Below are 15,456 nucleotides of genomic sequence, written 5' to 3'. Positions count from 1 at the left end.
TCTGTCGCCAGGAGGTAAGTACGGAAATATTTCACAGGTCGGAGGCATAATCAGGAGGTACGCTTCCGACAGCAAATTCAGAGCCTATGCTATTTGGTTTATCAGGTTTAAGCTAATCCTTGAATGCATCAAAGGATAAGGGTGTCACAATACAGTGCAATGAACTATCCACAGCAACAAGTTTCTAAGTTTGATTTGTGGGCTGTGGTAAATTATTCTATTTGACTGGGCTTAAAATTGCCCATAATACCCACAGGTTGCAGGCAGAAAGGAAGAACATGTCCCGAGCTCCAATTCTTGATTGGGTTCAGTAAATTCTGCAATAAGTGTACATATGGCATTAAGGGAATACAGGATTGGGCTCAGCTGTAATGCTTTTACAGTCAAATAGCCAATTGCTCACTGTTCAAGCTCAAATATGAAAAATGGCCACAAGGTACTAAGGGCCTTAGGATCACACTGTTGTGAGATTCAAGCCACCACCTTTAACCAGAAGGGATCTCAAGGCTAGGAGTGAAGGAAGAAAGACAACTTTTGGTATATGTATTGCTCTTTTATTAGAAGACGAGGAAAAGTTTTCAACTAGAATTTATTTAACAAGATGCTTTTCAGTCTCATTAAACGTCACACCACATTTAGTTACAGGGCAACAGTACATTTTGCATTCTTAAGTTACAGTACACAGATAACACCCAGTTTTCTATTATTGATGCATTGTACATGAACATTTTTAGTCAACTTCTTCAATGGTTGGTCCAGAAGATCCTCCTCCAGGAGCAGCTCCAGCACCAGGAAAGCCTTCTGGCATCCCACCAGGCATGCCACCAACACCCTGATACAACTTGGTAATGATTGGATTGCAGATCTTCTCAATTTCTTTCAGTTGATGTTCATATTCGTCCTTCTCTGCAGTCTAAAAAAAATTGACAAGTCAGCTTAATACCATGGGTATACATAAACACCATTATCTAGTGCTTTTACTTGCTAATTACATTAAGACTTGAACTGTTTAACTTGATTCTTAAAAAGGATCGGTCAAGTCTGACTCCAGAATAAAGATCCTCAATTCCAGGCAATAGAAAAACATCACAAGCATTTCTATTCACAAGAACCAATGGTCCCTCCTTCATTAAAACCCTTCTCTTCCTCTTCCCCACCGGTCACACAAAATAATTTCCACCAATGTCATTGAACCAAGCAGGAGCTAAGACTCACATTTGTTCAGTGCCTTATTGGAAAAGGCCCAGCTAGATTACTGCAGCTCACTTTGCTCAATATCTTGTGCTCAAGGCTGTTTCATAGCAATAGGCCATTCAGCCCCTTGAGCCTGCTGCACCAAGTGCATCAAGGCTGATATGTACCTCAACTCTATTTATCCGCCTTGGCTCCATATCCGTTGATACCCTTACTTAACAAAAATCTCAATCTTGAAAATTTGAACTGACCCAGCATTTTGATAGGGAGTTCCAAATTTCAGCCACCCTTTGTGGGGAAAAAAAGCAGCTTCCCATTTTCAATCCTAAATGGCCTAGTGCTAATTTTAATATGTCCTCTTGTTCTGAATTCCTCCACTGGACAAAATAGTTTCTCTGTACCTATTCTATTGAATCACTATCATTTTAAAACTCAATTAAAATCATCCCTCAATTTTCCAAACTCAAGGGAATACAAGCCAAATTTATGCAGCCTTTTTACCCTCAAAGCCCTACTATCATTGTTGAATCTGCACTGTACCCCCTTCCAAGGTCAATACATCCTTCCTGAAGTTCGGTTCTCAAAACAGAACGCAGCAATCCTGACGGGGTCTGACCAATCCCCTGCACAACTGAAGCATCACTTCCTCACTTTTGAATTCCAACCCCCTTGACAAAGGCCAACATTTCATTAGCATTTTTGAGCATCTTTTGTACATGTGCACAAGCTGTTAGTGATGTGTGTACCTGGACACCTTTTGTCAGTTAATTTTGTAAGTTGCATTCCTTATTCCTCACTTATCTAATTCTTCCTGAGGGAGACAATCAAAACAACTTTTTTTCCTAACTAGCTCAGTAGTCAATTGCATCATCTGGTATGGTACTGAGCCATAAACAGCAAGAGGGTTCCCAGTTTGAGCCCATGTGTCTGCCAAATTAACACATGCACTACAATTAAAATCGGTCTCAACGTCCTTGCGTGGGACAGGGAGGAAAAAAGCCAGGGTTTTCAGTCAAGATTCCCATCAGCTGACTCCGACTCCAAAGGAGACGTGTACACCTAATTGAGCAGAGACCAATAAGCTTGTGCTTTACTCTCCTCCCACAGGGACTAACTTGTCAACACTAACCTTATGAGCTGGGCAAGCAACAGGAGGGCTGCTGGCACCAATGGAAACATTTTCCAGCAGGAATCAGAAAACAAGAACATTGGGGACAAACAGCTTTGAAGTTCTGTAATATGGGACAGCCAGTGGAAGTTTTGACCCATCATCCACACGGTCAAATATATTTTACGGTTCAAGTTTTAAAAAAAATTCAAGTGTTCCACGTGATGTGAATACAATAATCATCCTATAACAGAATAACCTTCATGAATTTTATTTCTTGTAATTTACCTGGTTCTTATCCAGCCAGCTGATAACTTCATTACATTTTTCTAAAACTTTCTGCTTGTCATCATCACTTATTTTGCCCTGTAGTTTATCATCCTCAATGGTAGCTTTCATGTTGAAAGCATAGGACTCCAGAGAGTTCTTTGATGAGACTTTGTCACGCTGTTGTTCATCCTCTGATTTGTACTTCTCAGCTTCCTGGACCATACGTTCAATGTCTTCTTTGCTCAAACGACCTGTTGATTTAATCCAAATGCTATTTACATTATTCTATATAAATGCTGAGCTACACTTAATCCCTGTTTATGTCCAGCTATAGTGATATCAAACAACACACATAGGATGATTTAAACATCTGCAAGGCCTCAACCAATGTTCTGTATAACGTTTCCGGAAAGAACTGTAAAATAGCTCGGGTTGCTTCAAGGAAGCAGTGGCCTTTTGTCACCAGTCCCCAGGGTAGCACACGCCGTATTCTTGCACTATATCGTGCGGTCATAGTGACACTTTACACTGTAGTTTCAAATCATACAGCATTTGGCAAATGTTTGATGATTTGGATTAGCACAATGTATTTAGTCCATTTATAAACCAAAAGTGAGGAGATTTTTGGCTGTAAGTTTGCTGCAGGATGGCATGAGGCATTTCAAGGTGATATATAAAAGCAAGTTTTCACACCAAACAAAAAGTTTCCAGCGGCAACAGCTGTTGGGCCTGTGCAGGACCTCCCGATCAATGCACAGCCGCGCACCTTAGCGGAAACATTGGTTGTAGGACCATGGTGGGATTTGAACACAAAGATGAGAATTTTAAAATGGAGGCATTACTGGACAGAAAGCCAGTGTAGGTCAGCGAGCATAGGGGTGATGGATGAATGAGTCTTGGTGCGAGTTAGGATACAGGCAGCAGAGTTTTGGATGAGTTAAAGCTTATGGAGGATGGGAGGCCGGCCAGGAGAACAAGGAATAGTTGAGTCTGGAGGTGACAAAAGCATGGACGATAGACCGAGGCAGGGGCAGAGACAAGCCGACCGAGGCAGGGGCAGAGACAAGCAATGTTCCGGAGGTGGAAGTAGGCTGTTTTTGTGATGGAGTGATATGGAGTTTGAAGCTCAGCTCAGGGCCAAATAGGATGTCAAGGTTGCAAATAGTTTGAGGCAGTGGCCATGGAGGGGATGAAACACTAGCTAAGATACTTCAAATACAGTGATGCACCTTTGTCATTTGTGATGGTAATCTTGTTTTCCTTTCCAGTGCTCTTATCCACTGCAGACACATTCAAGATACCATTGGCATCAATATCAAATGTCACCTCAATTTGAGGCACACCCCGTGGAGCAGGTGGAATTCCAGTCAGCTCAAACTTGCCCAGCAAGTTGTTATCCTTCGTCATGGCTCTTTCACCCTCGTACACCTATATTAAAACAGGGATAGTCTTAATTGAAAGTTAATATAGACACACTTCAACTTCCAGCTACATTTTCTACATGGTATACAAATGCTTCCTTTAGTTGGTTCAACAGCTAAATGACAAAGTGTACAATTGTCACTTGGCTCAAGACCAAGAGTTAGAATTGGTTTAATGCATTTTTAAGGGAGAAAGACAAAGTAGAAAACTCGCCCACAGTTGTTCAGGTCAATGTTGGGACTATTTTCATCTTATTCCTGACAAAGTTGTCCCAAACATGAGTGAACCTCTCCTAATGTAAAAGGAACCACCAGGCATCTTGGTAAGCCATGCAGGACGGAAACTCCCAGGTTCACTCCCCAGTCATGCTACATTTGCTCACAGCAAGGCAGCAGCTCAAATGTTAAACCTGGCTTCACCCAGAAACTTAAGGGAGTAACCAAATCAGACTTCCTGCGCTCGATTGCTATTGAGGAATCCCTCCTGTAAAGTGCAACTGTGTGGCTATTAGGCAAGACCAGCTCCAGCTCAGCTGCAGTGCTGGCATTCTAATCACAAGTCCAATAGTCACAGCCCAGGAAAGAGCGACATGGACAAATAACTGGAACACTAGGACTCCATGTGGAAACACACATCAACCTTCAGAAGATGGGGAGGAAACTATTAAAAACTTATTGCCTCACATTAAAGAAATGTACTGTTTTCTAAATCATTACACAATCTTGGCGTTCAATTTCAACACGAGCGGAGTTCAGCTTCTGACCCCATATCATCACGATCACAAATACATACATATTTTCATCGCTGTAGAATCGACCGCCTCCACCTGCCTCAGCCCATCTGCTGCTAAAACACTCATCCATGCCTGTGTCACCTTCAGACAAAACTATTCCAGTGCTCTCCTGGCCAGCCACCTCTCCTCCACTCTCAGTAAACTTAAACTCATCCAAAGCTCTGCGGCTTGTATCCTATCCAGCATCAAGTCCCACTCTCCCATTAGTATGTCTCCCAAGCACCGTGGGATGTTTTGCTACATTAAAAGCACTATATAAATGCAAGTTGTTGTGGTATGGTGCTTGCTGACTTACATTACCTTCTGGTCCCCCAACGCCTCAAATTTAAAATTCTCAATCAATCCCTCCATGGCCTCGCTGCTCCCTTTATCTGTAACCACCTGCATCTCTACAACGCCCGCCTCTACATTCCTCACTGTCTTCTTGTGCATCCCCCCTCCTATCACCCCACTATTAGCGGCCATGCCTTCAACAGTCTGGATTTCCCTCCCTGAACCCCTCGGCTTTGCTACCTCTCCTCTGAAGCATCTCTTTAAAACCCACCTCTTCCACCAAGATGATCAATCAATCCTCCCCATCTTTCTTTGGCTCAGTGTTTCTCTCTCTCTCTCCACCCCCCCCCCCCCACATATATGCCTCAAAGCACTGCAAAATGTTTTTCTACATTAAAGGCACTATGTAAATGCATATTACTGTGGTAGTTAATATCCTGCACATTTATGTGCCCAAACATATTAATGTTTTCCAAAATTTAGTCACACCAAGCTTGAATGCAAAGCAAAAATTAGGTTCTCACCTGGATCAGCACGCCAGGCTGGTTGTCAGAGTAGGTGGTGAAGGTCTGTGTTTGCTTTGTTGGAATGGTGGTGTTCCGTTTGATCAGGACAGTCATTACACCACCAGCTGTCTCAATGCCCAGGGATAAAGGAGTGACGTCCAATAATAGCAGATCCTGTACATTCTCGGACTTGTCACCAGCCAAGATAGCAGCCTGCACAGCTGAAGGCAAGGTCATCAATAAATACAATTACGTTGCCATTACCAAATCAATGACTTGAAAAGTAGATGTTTTAGAACACCAGAAGAGCAACATTTCCCAGTTTCATGATTACAAAAAAAAAATCCCACACCATTCTCCAACCAAAAGGAGATGCCCGCTGATAGACCTCTACCATTATATTTAAGCATCAAGAGAATGGAAAAAGGGAGTGAATACTTCCTGGTACCAGCCGTTGCCAAGAAACTCTAATGTACAAACTTGCATTTTCCATTCATACTAGTTTCAACATTCTCAGATTGCTACAGTCTAAAAATCAACTCAAATATCCTATTTAAGTACAGAAATAATAGCATCATGAGATTTTGCTTCAGGGAACCAAGCATTTCCCCCCCCCTCTACAAAAATAAACTTGGTTACCTGCACCATATGCAACAGCCTCATCAGGGTTGATGCTCTTGTTCAGTTCTTTGCCATTGAAGAAATCCTGCAACAACTTCTGGATTTTGGGGATGCGGGTGGATCCACCAACCAGCACAATGTCATGGATTTGAGCCTTGTCAATCTTAGCATCTCGCAAGGATTTCTCTACAGGGTCAAGTGTGCCACGGAAGAGGTCAGCATTGAGCTCTTCAAATCGCGCCCTAGTGATCGAGGTATAGAAATCAATACCTTCATACAGAGAGTCGATTTCAATACTAGCTTGCGTGCTGGATGACAGTGTACGCTTTGCACGTTCACAAGCAGTGCGGAGACGACGAACAGCTCTTTTATTATCAATAATGTCTTTCTTGTATTTTCGCTTGAATTCAGTAACAAAATGGTTGACCATACGGCTGTCAAAGTCCTCACCACCAAGATGGGTGTCACCAGCTGTAGATTTGACTTCAAAAATACCATCTTCAATGGTTAAGATGGAGACGTCAAAAGTACCACCACCCAGGTCAAAAATCAATACATTTCTTTCAGCACCAACCTGCAAAAAGACATTTGTTTTTATGGTGCTTTATCTCAAACATCCAATTAATTACTTCCAAATGCAGTGCCTCATACTGGCAAATTCTGCAACTATTTAGTATACTGCAAAATCCCACAAACTGCATGAGGTAAATGACCATTTAATCTGTTCTTGGTGGTATGTTTTCAGTTGATCACAATGACCAAAGCCATCGTTTTTGGCCCCCTCTACTTCCTTATGATGGATTCCATCTCGCTCCCCAAGCCTCAGGCTAAACTGGAAATCCCACATCCCATCCATTTGCACCTCAACATTTCCTGCCTTTGAAATCTTTATCCATATATTTTGTCTTGTTTAGACTCGGATATCCTCCTCGTTTAAAACTCTAATTCCTGTACCTCATCCCACACCAAATCCCAGTCATCCTTTATCCAGGTCCTCACTGACCTACCCTGGCTCTCTGACCATCAAAAACACATGAAGTTTTAAATTCTCAAACCCCTCCACTCTCAATCCCACCCTATTATAGGAATTTGCTCCAGCCTTGTATCCCTTCCCATCTATTTCAGTCTCTGACTCTGGCTGTCTATGCATCACCCCGGGCAAGGGGGGGGGGGGGGGGGGGGGGTGGAGGGTGAAAGAGAAAGACACCCTTCAGCTGCTCCGGCTCTACTTTCGAAATTCCCTTTGCTTCTCCACCTTTTAAATACGTATCTCTTCTGTTTCTTTTATTTCTCATTTTTTCTCCACCTTCTGTAAAGTACTCTAAGATTGGTTGTTGGTTTTGTCTCATCTGAAGGATGGCAATTCCAATACTGCAGCATTCCCTCACTGGAGCAGAGTGTCAATCTAGATTAATCCTGCAGTAGGGCACAACCTTCTCACTCAAGCAAGAACACCATCAACTGAGCAAATACACAGTTAACTAACAGATGGTCTTCAAGTTTTGCTGCGGGAGGTCCCTTGCAAATATGGACATTTCCTGGAAGCTAATGCGCCAACTTCTAAAAGGCAGGTTGGATACCCAAAATAAAACAATTACTGCAGAAAGTGTATTCAGCAACAGAAATAATCTATTAAGTCAAAAATACAGAAAAAAAAGCAACTGATGGACTGAAGTCTGCTGCAAGGTGCCTCATAGCAAAGGACGTGATTTTGAAAACCTGTGCATTACATATTAAAAAATTATGTAAATACTACTTTAACGGTCATAAATAGAACACATTCTGCTTTGACATACCTTTTTATCCAAGCCATAAGCAATAGCAGCAGCCGTTGGTTCATTTATAATACGGAGAACATTCAGACCAGAAATTGTTCCAGCATCTTTAGTTGCTTGGCGTTGAGAGTCATTAAAGTAAGCAGGTACAGTAACAACAGCATTTGTAACAGTCTGTAAGATACAGAATATTTAAATCCAGCAATGCAGTACGCTTTAAGATATTGCTCAAGCATAGTCATGCACATGTACTTCAGTATCTGTGTGTTATCTTCAATACTGCCGTGGACCCAAACTCTACCTCACCCCTGCTCCATTCCTACCCAAGCACTTTGCTGTCAATTGCCTTCTGCACTCAGCCCCTCCTCTTGATCTCTCAACACTTTTACATCATGTCCAACCGGTTGGCTGCTACTATTTCTCCTCAATCCTGGGGTGGTAAGACAGGTTAGAGTCCAACAGCTTCCCTCTATTTTAGCCTAGGCATCATCCACTGCATTCATGGTTTCTACTGTTAGCTCTCCCAGGGCAGCAACCTGCATGGTTCTTATTCCCTCATCACAATGCAAAATCATCCACCTTCTCATCCGTGGGCAAACCTCCTCAATCCTCCTCTTCTGTCCCCACTGCTCCCTTACCGTTGCAGGTTTCCTATTATCCATCTACATTACCCTGCAAAACATTTGCTTCTTTGCAAATAAGTTTCTAATCACAATTCCGGATGAAGACCTTGGTTCATCCATCCAGAAAGCCCCTAGTCTCCACATTACTGCAACATACAACTGCTTGAAATAATTTCAGCATTTGTCTCCAATACACTCCATTTATTGGTCACTGGATGGAGAACTGCCTCCATTATCATCAGGTTGGGCAAGTCCAATCAATCTCCTGGGCTTCAACAACACTTGGCACCAACAACTCCCTTCCTCTCAGGTTAGGCTGCTGCATCAAGCTACATGTTACATTATACACCCTTTCCTAACAGGATGATAGCTGCTTGGCTCTCATGTCCCATCTTGACATAACCCCCTTTCATTTAAATACCATCCCCTCTACCATCTTTGCTTCAAAAGTTATTTACCACCCTCCAAACTTGACCAAAATCTCCTCCCTTCCTTGAAGAGTTGCCGCTCAGTATAAACACATTGATTTTTAACTTTTAACTACCTTGCTCAGGTCTTTATCCTCCAATTTCGCTGTAATCCTGGCATCACAATATTACCCTTCAGATCAAGTCCCCCATCGACCTAGTTATCCCATGAGGGTCATCACTGACAAAACCAGCTCCAATTTTTTATTTCTCTCTGCTTGCCTCCAAAATCTATGAATATCATGCCCCCTGGAAACTCCTGTTGGCTCTCAAGCTTCTGCTATCTTCAATCCACCTGAACCCTGCTTCAGCTGTAGACCTGCTCAGCAGATCTGCCTGTGACGGTCTTGAACCCTCCAAGTCCCTCATTCTTTTCCAAACCCAAGATCCATGTGGTACAATTAGCATCCTTTAAATCGGTTTTAGTGCAACTGCCACATGACTGGTCTGGTCAGTTCACTCAACTAATACACCTCCCTCTCCATAGGGAAATTCTCGACCTACCTGGTAGGTAAACACAACTCAGACTCTTTCTCTATGACTAGCCAGCTCCTCGGAGCCCCTAATCAAGTGAGGGGAGCTTGAGGGTGGGTTAAATAATCCACTCAGCTGTCTCCACCTCTGCCTGATCCACCCTTCTTTGACTCCCCTATCTCAATTCAAGCTTCTCGCTTGCCTTCACCAAGCTCATTTCCCACACAAGACCCACCTGCTACAACCTTGTTCCCCTACCAATCCAGTGCTCAGTCACTGGCTCCCTTTCCTCATTCTGTCCCTTCACCAGTCAGGAATGCCTTCAACAAGTTAATTTTCAATTACCCAAGTTCCTCCAATATGCTATTTTCCAGCTTAGTGCTCGGGTTTCCCATCACTCCCCTTTCAAATTTCTTCTGTCCAGCTTCCACCTTGACCATAACAAAACATTGCTTTGATAGCAACAGATGGCATTAGGAAAAAATAGTTCTGAAAAGCCTAAACAAACTTTCCTGCAACATTACTTAACTGCAATACTGGTTGATCTACCATAGTATTGTACACAGAGTCAAGACAAAATATTGTCTTCAGGTGAATTGGTGTATAAGCTCGGGAATAACTGGATCAAGATTCTCAGATGTAATTCAGTCCCCATTTCAAAGTCGCACATTCTGTCTATTTTATATTATAAATTCCTATATCCACATTTATTATAGAAACTGTCTGTAAACTAACCTACGCCTGTTCCTATGTTCCCGATTGTTAGTGCACAGATCAACCATATGAAATACAAAAGTAAACATTTAAAAATTCAGGATCTTGCAGAAGAGGCAAAGGCTCACTAAAGATATCAAAAGCATTACATAGATAGGGTATGGGCTTATCACATAAGTGTTATATACCTTTCCAAGGTAGGCTTCTGCAATCTCCTTCATTTTTGTGAGCACCATTGAAGAAATTTCTTCAGGGTAAAAAGACTTGCTTTCCCCTTTGTATTCCACTTGAACCTTGGGACGACCTCCATCATTTACTACATCGAAAGGCCAGTGCTTCATGTCAGCCTGAACCACAGTGTCTTCAAATCTGCGTCCAATCAGGCGCTTGGCATCTGCAAAATTCAAAACAAGTTTTAACTCAATTAAACAAAAAGTAGTTAACACACATAAAAAACAAGTAATACAGAAAAATAATCTCTCCTGCCACAAGACAGGGCCTTGTACTAGGGTACAGTTCTACAGGTGAAAGCAGTGTTCCAGTACCACTTTACCCCCATGTGAACCTGGACACTGGTCCGTGCCAGCCAGCCAATCATTGTGGGATGCGGGGGAAATTAATCACAGCCAACTGCTATCCTTTCCTCAACCAATGTCCACACATATGCAACAAGGATTCTTTCTGCTCCCCTTCCCCAACCCCTCTTGGGGCACTGATGCCAAATATAGTAATCCTCCACACTCCATCAGCTGCAATCAGTCAACTTAACTCAGACAAGGAATCAAAGCGTGGGTGGAATTACCCAATCTGTATGGCTTAATATTGGCAAGACCAAAGCCATTGTCTTGGGTCCTCGCCACTGACTCCATCCCTCTCCCTGGCAACTGAGGCCAAACCAGACTGTTTGCAACCTTGGTGTTATATTTGACCCGAGATAAGCTTCCTACCACATATTTGTGCCATCACCAAGACCGGCTGCTTCCACTTCCACATCACCACCCATCTCCGCCCCTGCCTCAGCAACCCATATCTATAACTTTGTTACCTCTAGCCTTGACTAATCCAATGCACTCCTGGCCCACATCCCTAGTTCTACCCTCCGTAAACTGGAGGTCATCCAAAACTCTGCTGCCCGTGTGCTAACTCGCACCAAGTCTCGCTCACCCATCACCCCCGTGCTCGCTGACCTACATTGGCTCCCAGTTAAACAACGCATCAATTTTAAAATTCTCATCCTTGCTTTCAAATCCCTCCATGGCCTCGCCCCTCCCCATACTCTAATCACCTGGCCCCATATATCTGTGCTCCGCCAATTCTGGCCTCGAACATCCCAGATTTTAATCACTCCACCATTGGTGGCCGTGCCTTCAGCTGCCTAGGTCCTAAGCTATGGAATTACCTCCCTAAACCTCTCTGCTGCTCTACCTCTTTCCTAGTTTGAGATGCTCCTTAAGACCTACTTCTTTGTCCAAGCTTTTGGTCATCAGCCCCAATATCTCATGCGGCTGGGTGTCAAATTTTGTTTGATAATGATCCTGTGAAGCACCTTGGGACGTTTCATTACGTTAAAGGTGCTATATAAAAGTGTAACTAGTTGTTGGCTCAATACCACACAATATATTTACCCAGTAAGCTGTAGTGTTAATTCGATTAACAGGCCTTTGTGTACTTAAGATCACACCAGCTGTTATCTTAAAAGGCACTGAAATAAAAGCACACTCCAACCCTCATTTTTGGATGCAGTAGATATAAAAGCAGAGGAATTAGTATATCTTATGTTGAAAAACCAGAAATGTGTACTAAAATACCAGAGCAAGAGTATACTTATATGGTATCAGAACTTATTTATCTACACAGCAAAGAATTTTATGTAACTCACCAAAGACGGTGTTGGTTGGGTTCATTGCCACCTGATTCTTAGCTGCATCACCAATGAGCCTTTCTGTATCAGTGAAGGCAACATAGCTTGGAGTGGTGCGGTTGCCTTGGTCATTGGCAATAATTTCGACTTTTCCATGCTGGAAGACACCGACACAGGAGTAAGTCGTCCCAAGATCAATACCAACCGCTGGTCCCTTAGACATTTTGCCTGCAAAAGAAAAAGCGTTTAAACATTAAAAATTTGTGCTTTGTACCTATTCATTAACAAAAAGGTTGGACTTTATATATGATTTGCAAGGTTGTATTAATTTCCAACAGGGAATCTTTGCAACCATCAAGTAGTATTGATGTTATATTTATATAATTGGATGCTATATAACTTAGAATTAGGATACATAATTACCTCAACCCCCTCCCTGCTCCCAATAACAAAAAAATTAAGTCTAAGGTATATTCATGTCAGCACGATCAGGCTCCTTCTCTAACAGTCACTGCCCAGTCAAAAGGAATTACTGAGCGTGAACAAACCACTGTACCAGACCTTGACTGACCTCCAATTAGAGCAGTGTTGGCCAATACATTAGCCACATGTGGCCAATTGGGAATCCAGATGTGGAAAATCACATTTCTTATCAGTTAATTTAAAAGAATGAGCGACAGAAACAGGTCATTGGATATGATTGCAATACCCAGTGTTTGCATCTGTACTTCAACCTATGTGCATTTGTTGGTTAAATGGCAAGACAAAAAGCAGAATGCGCAAGTGCTTTTTGATCAATAGGAGTAGGACATTCAGCCCCTCAAGCCTGTTCCGCCATTCAATGGGATCATGGCTGAATAGATTTCCGTGGCTACTGAATGGTGATGTTTGTTAAGTAAATATACACGTGACATACATTTACCTGTACATCAGTGTATACAAGGCATTTTCTACTAAAATTAGTGCACATGGCTAGTCAGCAATTTCTATTGGACAGCACTGAGCTAGAAAACATCCTATATCAAGAATGGAATACATTTTAAATATATTCCAAATTTTGTGAAAGATGTTTAATTTCTGTAATTTATTTGGGATTGTAATTCTTTAAGTGCAGCCTGAATTGCAAATATACCACCTCCAATCGAGACACATCACATTCCTGCTGATAATGTTTAATAAGTAATTCTTTTATTAACAATCATTCAAATATAGCTACTTAAAAAACAGGGGTTGAAAGAATAGGGGAGCTGAGGCAATTTCCCACACCAAGTTTAAACCATCTGCAACACCGTTCATTAACTAACAAAACAATGAGTAAAAAAAGGGAACAATTAGGGCACCATATGCAATTTTTATTCCATTCATTTAGACATTAAAAAATTGTGCTACTTTGTACCTATTCATTAACAAAAAGGTTGGACCTTATGATTTGCAAGGTTGTATTAATTTCGAAAAGGGAATCTTTGCAACCATCGAGTAGTATTGATGTTATATTTATATAATAATTGGATGCTGTATAACTTAAAAGAATTACAATTCACGAATCACTAGTAGCAATCTTAATATAACACCCCCCCCCTTGTCTAAATCCCTGAATGGACATTATTTGCTACTTAAAAGACGTGTGATCAAAAAACATCTATTGCGTTGAAAAGCCCCACTTCCCCAACCTGCCAGATGCCACTATTTCTGTACGATAGCAAAATACTGCAGATGTTGGAAATCCGAAATAACAACAGAAAATGCTGGAAAAACTCAGCAAGTCAGGCAACATCCGTGGAGAGAAATTTGAGTTGACGTTTTCTGTAGCCTGGTTTCTGAAAACTTGCACGGGGGGGGGGGGTGGGGTGGAAATACAAAACTCCAAATATCTATTGCTAAAATTCACACAGCTCGGGTCCCTCCGCCAGTGCGGATTAAACCCCACCCGACCCGCCGGTTTAATCAAATGGGAAAAGCCACATTGTGAAGAAAGGACAATGGCTCAAGATGCGGAGATGGGCATTGGGTCCAAACAATGTCACCTTGATGTGTCGGCCAGTTTAATTATTTAAAGCCCCAGCCAGATAAATCCGCTCTCCCGGCCAAAATCATCACCGGCCCATTGAAAGCGAAGGAGCAGAAAAATCATCATCTCCCCAACAATAAAAGTATTTTAAACCGGGACATTCGTTCTTGTAATAAATTAGTAGGGGAAAAAATAAAAGTACTTACTTTTTTATTGAAAGAGTCCGAAGGTAACGACAGGCTCTGTTATAATATAAAAAATAATTTGAATAAAAAATCTCCCCACAACCGCTCACACCGAAGACTCAGAAATCGCCGGCTTTCCCTGATCACCGCAGAAGCTTCTGGAAAGAACTCGAAGCTTCCCACCAATCAGAAGCCGCCGCCGCACTCGAAGCTTCCCACCAATGAGAAGCCGCCGCCGCTGCTGCCGCTGTGCGCGCGTCATCCGGCCCCGCCCCTGGCCCCCCTCGCCCCGCCCCGCCGAGCCCAAGCCACCAATCCCAGGCCAGCGTGAAGCCGCCGTGTGCGGCTGACGGTCTCGGGCCGGCCGAGCTCGCTGGAAGCATCTGGAACCGAACTTCCATGTTTCACAATAACAACAGAAAATGCTGGAAAAACTCAGCAGGCCAGGCAACATCGGTGGAGAGAAATTAGAGTCAACGTTTAGGGTCTAACCCTTTTTCAAAACTGGAAAGGAAATAAAATAGATGGAAGGCAGGGCTGTGATAGAACAAAAGAAGTAAAAGAGACATTAAGAGGTATTCAAAACCAGACGAGATGGTAATAGGATAGTGGAGACAAAAGAAGGCTCAGATTAGGTGTGAAGTGTACTGGCAGGAAGAGAGACAGCTGCCATGTGGGAGAGAGAAAAAAAAAGGAAAGGGGGGGGGGAAACCAAAACAAAGGGGTGGAAAAAAATATAAGTAAAAATGTAATAGGGGCCGAGGTTATGATCTGAAATTGTTGAACTCGATATTGAGTCTGGAAGGCTGTAAAGTGCCTAAGCGGAGAATGAGGTGCTGTTCCTCGAGTTTACGTTGAGCTTCCGTGGAACAATGCAAGAGGCCGAGGACGGTGAGGTCCGAGTGGGAATGGAGCGGTGAATTAAAATGACAGGCGACCGGAAGCTCGGGGTCACCCTTACGGACTGAACGGAGGTGTTCCGCAAAGCGGTCACCCAATCTGCGTTTGGTCTCCCCAATGTAGAGGAGACCACATCGTGAGCAGCGAATACAGTATACTAGATTGCAAGAAGTACAAGTAAATCGCTGTTTCACCTAGAAGGGGTGTTTGGACCCTGGACAGTGGGAAGGGGGGAGGTATAAGGGCATGTGTTACATCTCCT

The 15,456-nt window shown here is 42.8% G+C and overlaps 1 protein-coding gene across 1 annotated transcript; it reads right to left on the bottom strand.

Annotated features, from left to right (window-relative positions):
• Window positions 1-532: 532 nt before the first annotated feature.
• LOC147100333 (heat shock cognate 71 kDa protein) lies at window positions 533-14,469 on the bottom strand. Its single transcript, XM_085967939.1, has 9 exons — window positions 14,316-14,469; window positions 12,120-12,329; window positions 10,429-10,634; window positions 7,984-8,136; window positions 6,206-6,761; window positions 5,585-5,787; window positions 3,802-4,000; window positions 2,591-2,823; window positions 533-913 (listed from the first exon to the last, which is right to left on the bottom strand). The coding sequence occupies exons 2-9, from the start codon at window positions 12,322-12,324 to the stop codon at window positions 731-733; spliced, it is 1,938 nt and encodes a 645-aa protein (XP_085824065.1). The 5' UTR covers window positions 12,325-12,329; window positions 14,316-14,469; the 3' UTR covers window positions 533-730.
• Between the last annotated feature and the right edge of the window lie 987 nt (window positions 14,470-15,456).

Source organism: Somniosus microcephalus, chromosome 26 (assembly GCF_052327205.1).
Source record: "Somniosus microcephalus isolate GS21.2 chromosome 26, FLI_Smic_1.0, whole genome shotgun sequence".
Taxonomy (NCBI): Eukaryota; Metazoa; Chordata; class Chondrichthyes; order Squaliformes; family Somniosidae; genus Somniosus; species Somniosus microcephalus.
Note: the sequence above shows the minus strand (reverse complement) of the source record. Positions and strands in the feature narration are given on the sequence as shown.